Genomic DNA, 10,867 nt, shown 5'->3' with positions numbered 1-10,867 from the left:
TATTGGAAAATGAAATGTATTTTAATAAACACTGCCTTTATAATTATTCGAAGTGTATATACATTTTACTTTTTATAAGTAGATTTACTCGGCCAAAGAATATCCCCCCTTTTAAATTTCTAGAGCTGGTGATAAATAATATCCATAAAAGTTGTATCAATTTACACCCTCACAAACAGTGTATGAGGTTCTGTTTTGCTACAGTCTATCACAGAATGTCAGTAAACTGATGTGTGCAAAAAAAAAAAAAGGCTCATGTTTATTTGGATGAAAACACTTTGGAAATAGTACATGTCTATATCTTGTTAAGCTGAAGTATGCTCAACTGTAATTTAACCTTTTCTTAATGATTCAGGTTCTTTATTAGAAACTATACTTTTATAGGTTATAAAATCTGATGATCGTGTTTATTAAAATTATTCTTAAAATAAGAATAGATTTAGGGTGGGGTCCTGAAGGTTTCTCCTATGAGTAAAACACATGAGCTTTGGTATCTGTCCTAAACTTTTCATTTCCCACTTTCATGTGGGAAATAATAATCTAAAATTTTTATTTTAGATTATTAAAATAGCCTCCTCTATTATATTTGATAAACTTGCACTGAACATTTATCCCATCTTAGATGCAAAGGTACAGAGATGAATCTCAAGGAGCTCATATCTAAGTGGTAAAAAACAGAAGTTAGTAATTAACATAGTGTGTATAGTGTGATAGGTGTTGGTGTAGACAAGATGTTATGGGAAGAACCCCACAGGGAACTGGCCTTGTTTTGGTAATTAGGAAAGTGAAGGAATTCAACTCTGGTGAAGTGACAAATGCTTTCATTTGAGCCAAGTATCAAAGGATGCATAAAAGCTAGCTAGCTAGTGGAAAAAAGAGAGTATGTACAAGCATTCCAAGCAACATAAATAGTGGAGGGAATTCGGGTGCTCAAATGTGAAGAGACTTCCATACCATGTGAGAAGTTTGGAAATATTCTTAAAGAGATAGTTGGTCATTTTAACTCTATTCCATCCTTCCATACTATGCGATAGCTTTTTGAAACCATGTTATTAAACCTGAATTTGGACTTCACCTGTATTTCTAGCTGTGATCTCTCCATGCACTGACTGTGCCAGCTACACCAGAATGCTTGCTGTTTCCCAGACATGCTGCTCCATCAGGACTGCACGTCCTTCTCCCCCTTATCAGATCCATACAGATCTGCCTGCAAGGCTCAAATGCCACCTCCACCAAAGTGCTTCCCTGAACTTTATCTCCTCTCACCCCTATAGGTCAGTGATTTTCAACCAATGTACCACAAGAATTTTTAAGATATGTGATACCTGACTATTGAGTCAGGGGCACTGACCTCTTTTCCCTTAGATTGTCAGATAAAAAAAAGTGACAACAGCCATATATTATCTAGCAGAGTAATCGGAGATACTCAGACATCTTCTCTGGGACACTGAGTCAATATCCTGTGTTGCTTAGGGTTTTTGGAGGGGCAGGGAGGATAGCTGGAAACTGATAGGACAGGGGTACCAGGTTCTATTTGACAATGATTTAGAGTAGCCCTTTGTATCTCTACTTACTACCTTATAACATACATACTTATGGTTCCTTTTTAAAGTGCTGTGTATTAAGCTGTGAGCTTAATCAAAACCATGGCTATAACGCCCTAGCTGGTTTGGCTCAGTGGATAGAGCATTGGTCTTCAGACTGAAGGGTTTCAGCTTCCCTCCTGGTCAAGGGCACATGTCTCAGGTTGCAGGTTCGATCCTTGGCCCTGGTTGGGAGGCAGCCAGTCGATGTGTCTCTTGCATCACTGTTTCTCTCTGTCTCTCCCCCTCCCTGCCACACACACTCTAAAAATCAATGAAAGAATATCCTCGGGTGAGGATTAACAACAAAACATGGCTATGACTAGAAAGAGGTATGAAAGGATTTCTGGGGTGCTAGTAACATTATCTTGCCTTACTTGGGTGCTAGTCACTTGGGAGATGTTCACTTTGAAAAATTTACCATGATGTAGTAGTCTTTTAATTTTAAATGACCTCCCGTTTATTTTAGAATACCTTGTTTAATCTTGCTTTACATAATTTACAGCCAGCCTATCCTGACTGGCAGTTTTCTTATAGAGGCTTCTATGCTGCTTGTCTTTGTTCTTCCTCTTTCCCTCTATGGACAGACCTCCTTGAAATCAATAATAACATCTTTAAAAATGTACTGCTATCAATCCTATTTCCTATTCCTCCAATCCTGAGGGTTCAGAGCCCACAGCAGATCCCTTTCGTCTCTTATTAGTGGGCTTCCTTCCTAGCTCTGGTCTCTCAGGACCTCCCCTCCTTCCTACAAGTGGATGGTTCTCTCTCTCTCTGTGTCAACTCTCTGACTTCAGCTTTATTTTCCCCAAAAATTGAAGTCACAGCCATGACTTCTAGACTGCCACAGACAGGCTCTGTCCTGCAATGCTGAAAAATATCGCTCAGTCTTTAGTGTTGACAAGAATACTCCTTCCTGGGAAATGTAGTATATTGACTTTTGAGTGGAAATCAGTGTTTTAACTAAATTTGAATTAAGAAGACACAACTTTGGATACAATTCTGAGAAGGTGGGGAAGAAGAAAGGGAAGAATAGTTATTTCAGGATTGTGATTAATTTTAAGATATGTCTTCATTGTTTTAGAAAGCGCTAAGAACAATATGTAGTAACTGCTAAACTATAATTTTCATGATTCAGAGAATGCAAAAGGTCTTTCTTTTAATATACCCATATGATATTTGTAGTCATTTGAAATCTTTAGTTTCAGGGAAATGGAAAACTTTTCTTTGAGGGATGTACAAGTTCGAACATGCCCCCCTCTAACCAAGCTCAAAATGGTTGACATTCACAGCCCTGTAGAATATGTTACAACTGTCTATCCACACTGATCAATTTTAGAAGGTACTGCTTTCACGTGATGTGGTTTCTTCTTTATGTGGCATATTAACTAACAAAAGGGAAGGAACGTGAAATTAACTGACTGCCATGCTTTGTGTGGCCTGGTGAATAAACAAAAAGTAACATGGGAGTATTTAGTCAACAATATTTATAAACAAGTCCTATACAATATGACTACATGGCAAAAGTCTAGATAAGTGATTTTTAACCTTTTTCATCTTAGGGCACACATAAACTAATTACTAAAGTTCTGTAGCTCACACAAAAATACGTTTTGTCGATCAGACGAAAAAATAGGTATTAATTTGATTTATTCACACTGGACAGCTACTGTTGTGTTGACTGTTGTCTTTTTTTACTTGACAATCTAAGAGAAGAGATCAGTGCCCTAACTAGTCAGGTATTGCATGTTTTAAAAGTTCTTGCAGCACACCAGTGTGCTGAGGCTAGATTGTTGAAAAATCCCTAGTCTAGATTGTTGTCTTATTTTAGGAAAGTCTAAGAAACAGTTTCCAGAATGGGAAGTGGGGTGGGTTGGGGGGTGAGGAACTTGATTCAATCTAGCACAGTAGGCCTCAGCCACCATCCATGCAAGTAACCAGCAGAAACAATAAGCCCAGGCCTGGAACACAAGTAGCCAAAACCAGCTTTCAAGCCTTCCCCAGAGGGGCCAGAATAAGTGGCTGTAAAGCTACATCCACTTACCTACTCAGCTGACTCTAGCTCCCACATCTTCTATCCTTGTAAGCACAGAGCTGGCTCAAAGTGAGAGCACCAGAGCCTGCATATAGTAAATGTGGAAGAAATGTTTCTATTCCCATAGCTGCTGCTAACACCACCACTGTTACATTACGTGAACACACACTGCCCGTAACCACAGGGTTCATGACAGCTACTTTGGCTTCACCCTAATGATAAGGGCTAGTGTTGACTGAGCTCTTATTTGCCAGGCAGTACCAAGCTTTTTTTTTTTTTACTTGTAACACAACAATGATGCCAGGAGGCATGGGCTACCATTACTAACTACTACTTACTGATAAGGAAACTGAGACTCAGAAAGATTGTTACTCACTCACAGTCATTCAGTCAGGTGGAGAGCTAAAACTTGAAGCTAGAAGTTCTGAGTTCGGACAGAGCCCCACTCTTACCACTATCTGGTACCGCCTCTCCACCTGGTCTGCTAACATTGTATTACCAGCTTTCCTCTATTAGCTGAGCCCCCTCAACTCCCCAGGCACAGTGATTCATCACAATTATCTGGGTATGACACTAAAAGATTCTGAAGTTCTCATTTGTTGAAATCAGTCCCAGGACCTACTGTCTCAGGCAGTGAGGAGAATAATGGCACCCTTCTCTGCTGCTTAGAGGGATGGAGCTAGGAATAGCAGTCCACCCCAGGTCTCATGAGGATGAAACTTACAGGTAGTCCTATTCTAGGAAGAACCAGAAGCACAAAATGTCCCCATTCTTGGCTGGCTTGACAGTCCATTTTCCCCCCTTGACCTCTATGCACTGTGGTTTAGTTTGAACTTCTGTGGGTATAATATATCTCTGATTTTCAAATTTCTATTTCCTGTTAATTCTATCTGTCCCAAGAGGTGACAAATATGAACTTTACATTCATTAGAAGATAAAAGCAAGCTTTGAAATGCAAGAAAAATAACATTTGAGTAAACAGTCATAACATTTACATTCAAGTTCTATTGCAAGATGGCAAAAGTTCAGAAACATTTAAGGACTATAAGTTTCGTTAAATGGTTCCATATTTTTGTTGAAATATATAAAAATATTTTCTAAAAATATGACATAAAAGACAATGTAAAATTCATATTTTACAGAAACATTTAAGTTCATCCTCAAATGTTTCTTTTTAATAATCTAACTGCAACTTTCAGGTCTAGAGGGAAAGAGTCATTTTAAACCTTCTGTGACCACTGTTTACACATTTAAATTATGGGGAAGAGTCTATTAGAACTTAGCTTTTCAACTATTTAAAATAAAAGCAAGACACAAATCAGTATGCAGTCAGATGTGACAGGAGAGCCAAGACAGTTCTTAAAAAACCACGAGTTGCATTAGGTAGAAACCAGAGTCTAGAAATTCGTTTTCTTCTTCCTTCATTCCTGCTGGTAACTGCAGAAGTCCATATCATGCTCCCTTAAGTTTCTTGCTGTTATCTTCACATTATACACAGATCTCACAGTGCATTATACTCCACACATTTTGATGGATCTGTAGGAAAGTGCTTCTGGCAAATCGTCATTAACCTCTTCAATCCCTAAGAAAATAAAGAAAATAAAGGTTATGATACAGTGAAGCTTTTCTAATTGTCCTGTACTCACTCCTGATTACCAATATCCCCATTAAAATGTGGCAGTGTGGCTCGGTTGGTTGAGCATCATCCCAAGCACTGAATGGTTGCTGGTTCGATCCCGAGTCAGGGCATATACCCAGATTGTGTGTTCGATCCCCAGTCAGGGTATGGGAGGCAACCAATTGATGTTTCTCTAAACATCGCTGTCAGCCTCTTTCTCTCTTCCCATACCCCTCTCTTCAAAAACAATTTTTAAAAATATTTAAAAACAGAATCAAATTTATAAATGAAATAAAATATGGCAGTTCCCAGCAATACCACTCACATGTATAATTAGAGAAATGTTTATTCATGTATACCCAGAGATATGTACAAGATGGTAATAGCAGAATTGTTCACAATAACAATAGCAAAAGAACCGGAAATAACCAAAATGTCCATCATAGGAGAATATATCAAAAAGTATGCTCACAAATGGAACATTTTACAGCAGTCAAAATGAATTAACTAGACCTACATGAAACAGCTCAGCCCTTCTCCACCAGGTTCCAGTAGAGAATTAAGCCCCACTGCCTAGCATAAATCATCCATGTACATAATGAGACAGCTCCTTTCCTGTGTATCTAAAGGGTGCTACATATGTACCATCTTGGAAAAACATAATAGGCATGCCCAGCTGCTGTGGCTTAGTGGTTGAGCATCAACCCATGAACCAAGAGATGGCTGGTTTAATTCCCAGTCAGGACACGTGCCCGGGTTTCAGGCTCAATCTCCAGTAGGGGACATGCAGGAGGCAGCCAATCAATGATGTTTCCATCACTCTATGCTTCTCCCTTCCTCTCTAAGATCAATAAAAACATTTTAAAAGAAAATAGGAAGTCAAATCATCATCTGTGTTCTGTGGTCCAGATGGGGAATTCTGGTTGAAAACAACTGGTAGGCATAAATCTTAGAAACAATGTTGAATGTAAATAGCAAGTGGCACCCTAGCCAGTTTGGCTCAATTAATAGAGCACTGGCCTGTGGACTAAAGGGTCCCGGGTTCGATTCTGGTCAAGGGCACATGCCTGGGTTGCAGGTTCGATCCCCAGTGTGGTGGCATGCCAGAGGCAGTCGATCAATGGCTCTCATCATTGATGTTTCTCTCTCTCTCCCTTCTCTGAAATCAATTTTAAAAAATAACAGCAGCAAGTGGCAAAGGCTGCATACAGTATAATAGCATTTTAATAAAACTCAAAAACAAGAAAAAATAATATACTACTTAGAAATACAGATATAACATGGCAGGATTATTTTTGAAAAAGCAAGACAAACCAGGCTGGTGTGTCTCAGTGGTTAAGTGTCAATCTATGAACCAGGAGGCCATGGTTCCATTCCTGGTCAGGATACATGCTCAGGTTGCAGGCTTGACTCCCAATAGGGAATGTGCAGGAGGCAGCCTATCAATGATTCTTATTGATGTTTCTATCTCTCTCTCCTCTCTTCCCTCCATAATCAATAAAAATGTATAAAAAAAGAAAAAGCAAACATAAATTCAAAATAATGGCTATTCTGGGGTACAGAAGGAAAATACAGATCCATGAACTTCAAAATGCTCTATTTCTTAAACTAGGCCTTTCTTTTTAAAATCCCCACTCACATGCTTAGAGAGAGGAAGGGGGAGAGGAGGGAAACAGAGAGAGATACATCAGTTGGTTGCCTTCTGTACACACCCTGACCAGGGATCAAACCCACAACCTAGTTATGTTCCCTGAATGGGATTCGAACTGATGACCTTTCGGTGCACCAGACTATGCTCAACCAACTGAGCTGAGCCACTCCAGCAGGGCAAGGCCTTTAGATATGTTTTGTTTACTTTAACTTACATGATACATGTGTTCTTTTGTATGCATGAGATACTACACAATAAGATTTTAATAGTGTAAAAACTGAGTATAACATTCCAAATGTGATCTGGCCAATCTTGCAGAATTCAGTATTATGCTACTGCACAGCCTTTGTTCTATACCTTTGGCATCTGTGGTACCATGGCCTTCAGTTCTTTTTAGACAACTACAATACACACCACAAATTCGCATGACCTCACAAATTTCAAGTGCTTTCTATCTCTTCTGCAATTAGGTCAGTTATTCCCTAGTCTATAACTTTATAGTGATAATTACACTGATGACAAAAACCGTCATTCTTAAAAGTCATTCAGTCTCTTGCAACTCATCCTTCAGTCTGTGATCTTTTAAAACCCTTAGCTGGCATTCCATTTTCAGTTATTCCTCTTAACTTTCTCATCCACCAGTTCTAAGTCATGCAAATTAGAATAGTTCTGGAAAGACTTCTGCAACCAGCAATGAATCCTATTAACTATTTTATCTACCAGCCTGCAAATGTTCTTATTTGCAAGGAGAACCTTTGTCAAATGTCTTACTGAAATCTATGTATCTACAGCAATATTGACTAGTCATTAAAAATAACAAACAAAAAAAAAAATAACATCTACCAAGGATAGCAGCACTTAATTTTAATTACATTCAGTGCCATTTTGGGCACAAATTATTTTAAGGTTTCTCAGTTTGGGTTCACAAAAATTAAAATCACCCAACTTCAGGCCTATATTAGATATTGAATAACCTGATAATTAGTATTACTCCCAAATTAATTTTCTGTTCTTAAGAGCTTCATGACCTCGTGGGAAAGCAGAGTATCTATCTATATATATCTATATATATATAAAAACCTAAGTGACCATTAAGACTGGTCAACTGGTCACTATGATGCTCACTGACCACCAAAGGGCAAATGATCAATGCAGGAGCTGCCCCCTGGTGGTCAGTGTGCTCCCACAGCCTACCTCCCACGGCTGTCCAACCTCCCACAGGCCCTACCCCCCCAGCAGGCCAGCCCCAGTCGGCCCTGATCAGGGCGGCTGGCCAACCTCCTGCAGTCCCTCCCCCCGAGCCAACCAACCTCCTAATCCCTTCTCCCAGACTGGGTGAGACGGCCCCAACAGGTTCCGATGGATGGCCAGGCCGAGGGACCCCACCCATACACAAATTCATGCACCAGGCCTCTAATATATATATATGCCTAAGCGATCATCCGACCAGTAGCTATGATGCGCAATGACCATCGCGGGGCAGATGCTCAATGGAGGAGCTGCCCAGCTGCAGTGACTTGGCAGCTGTGGTTCTCAGGTGACGCACCCGTAACCAGAAAGGAGGGAGCCCAAATCCACGGTGCGTCACCCGAGAACCGCCCTCTCACAATCTGGGACCTCTCGCAATCTGGGACCCCTTGGGGGATATTGGAAAGCTGGTTTTGGCCCGATCGCCACAGGCCAGGCCGGGGGACCCCACCAGTGCACGAATCCGTGCACCAGGCCTCTAGTGTGGCTATAACTTCACAACCCAGCACCAGAAGAGCATATCTGGAATCTAAGGAGGAAGGGTTAAAAAAAACACCCTGAAATCATTTTTTTAAAATGCTAATCTATATATATAAAAGCCTAAGCAACTGAACAAAGAAAATAAAACTATAAACACTTTAAAGTTATTTGTGTAGAGAAGTATTGTTGTTATATGTTACTTAAAAATTATGTTCATTAAAGCCAAATTTGTACTATTCATACTCTTTATCGTAGATGTTAAATTTACCTTAAAAATAACAAGATTGCAAAATAGTATAAATTTACTGATTATCACTAAACTTCTAAAGCAAACTGCAATAGTCTTATTTCAATGCTAAGGTAACTAAAAGCATAACCCTTTGCCCTGTCTTGCATCATATATGAAACTTAAAAAGTTTTTATTTTATTTAGTGAAGATGTCTTAATCACAAGTATTTATAAGAAATGAACTTAAATCCTATCATGCTATATCCTATATGCTATAATTCCTTTGCTCTCAAAATACTTGGAACTGGAGAATGTTAACCTCCAGAGAAATGTCCTTTCTATCCAAACTGCTTACCTGAATATATTTCCTCTGTGTTTCATCATTTAAAACATGTGCAACATGCTTGGAGAAAATCTTCTCCCTACCCGTTCTGGCATGGATACCAACCATAGTGACACCAATGGGCCAAGGGGCATTTCCAATGGCCATCTGAAGATAAGCATCATTAGCCTAGAAAGAAAGATTAAGAAGAGATCAGAAAAACAGAAATAATGTATTGGTCCAAATTTTTATTTCAAGTATTTCACAACTCTTGATTCTGTAATTTTCATCCATTTCTTAAGCATGTTGAAAATATTACCATCCTCCTTATTCAAACGAAAGAAACTAAAATATGTAATGACTGACTGTCCTGCCCAGGCCACAGATGTCCATGGAAAAACAGAAACCAAAGCTAACCTTGTGCATAAAAGGACAAACATTCCTCTGCAGCCTCTGTGCACTGACAGTTGATGCATTTCAGATCTGGAATTCTCAGGTAGGTATTTGAAGTACTGACAGAAACCCTAGTGTGAATCTCCTTTCAACCTAGTCTTCTCAACAGGTGATCACAGGGAAGACAGAGGCTAACTAGTTTTCCATAATCCAACCTGAAACTATGTCCACTCCCTGAACAGCAGTCAGACCTCTGAGAGCAGTGGGAGCTCTGCACGCTGGGACTGTTATATAAGGCCCACGGCAGATGTGTAAACAGAGATTAAATACTGGCCCATGAGTCAGATAGCTAAAGGATGAGATTGGCCCTCCAAACCTCCCACCTGGCAAGAACCTTAAAATAAAAGCTACAAAATGTAAAGACAGAAACCAATGAAGACAAATGGCTCCTTTTCTAAACCAAGCCTGGCAACTTGTGAAGAGGGAAAAAAGAAGTAGTAAAACAAAATAGAAAGCAGGTAAATTCTGAAAGACTCTGAGGGTCTCAGAGAAGCTACATAGCCAGGCCTCAAAGAGATTTTAATTTAAAGACATCAAACATCTATGTGTTTGATATGCGGTGTTGATTTTTTATAAAATCAGGTACTACAAATACTAGGTTAACTGAAATACCTAATTCAAAGGTGTACAAAGGAATACAAATAGTAGGTTAACGGAAAGATCATTTCTACCCTGAAGATAAATTTGAATTTGCTCTACTCATTTTTTTTTTCTTTTTTCGCCCGGTCTCAGTCCGAACACACTCCATCATCTGGTTTCCAGAACTCAGATTGCGCAGTGGTCTTGTCATCATTGACCAGGGCTAACAGTTACAGCGGAAGAGGTCTCCCTAAGTCTCCCTCATCTCTAGCCTAACGGGTTGCTCATTTCTCCGTCCCGCTCCCCGGCTCGCCTGACCTGTTATAATCCTCTTAGGCTCTGGGCAAGCGTCGCTGCCAATTATATAAGGGGCCCAGTCATATAAGGAAACTACTGTGGGTTCATCTGGGGGCTGCACTGGGGACCCGGGGACACCCTGCTCTACAACCCTTGCTGCAGCGCCCCCATACCAACCTCCCGCTCCCACTCTGAGACCCCTGCCACCCACCACTGGCCTAGCTTCTCAATTTTTTTAAATCTTAATTTTAAAAGGGCAGCCCTGGCCAGCTTGGCTCAGTGGATAGAGCATCAGTCTGTGGATTGAAGGGTCCCAGGTTCAATTCGGGCCAAGCGCACATGCCTGGGTTGCAGGCTTGATCCCCAGTGGGGG

At 40.1% G+C, this 10,867-nt stretch overlaps 1 protein-coding gene and 1 non-coding gene across 3 annotated transcripts in view; both read right to left on the bottom strand.

Annotated features, from left to right (window-relative positions):
• PRPF18 (pre-mRNA processing factor 18) overlaps positions 1 to 10,867 on the bottom strand; it is a 38,716-nt gene continuing 27,849 nt past the window's right edge. The window contains exons 10-11 of one of the 2 annotated variants that reach the window (XM_023753568.1): positions 9,199 to 9,354; positions 1 to 5,200 (exon numbers count right to left, since the gene is read on the bottom strand). In XM_023753568.1, coding sequence (XP_023609336.1) covers positions 5,120 to 5,200; positions 9,199 to 9,354 — 237 coding nt within the window. In that variant the 3' untranslated portion in view covers positions 1 to 5,119. The remainder of the gene's footprint in view (positions 5,201 to 9,198; positions 9,355 to 10,867) is intronic. The other variant, XM_006088412.3, reaches the window with a different exon arrangement.
• On the bottom strand, positions 10,342 to 10,417 carry LOC111825953. The gene has a single exon (XR_002829183.1).

This window comes from Myotis lucifugus, unplaced genomic scaffold (assembly GCF_000147115.1).
Source record: "Myotis lucifugus unplaced genomic scaffold, Myoluc2.0 scaffold_47, whole genome shotgun sequence".
NCBI lineage: Eukaryota > Metazoa > Chordata > Mammalia > Chiroptera > Vespertilionidae > Myotis > Myotis lucifugus.
The sequence above is the reverse complement of the archived record's forward strand: the minus strand, read 5'-3'. Positions and strand labels throughout refer to the sequence as shown.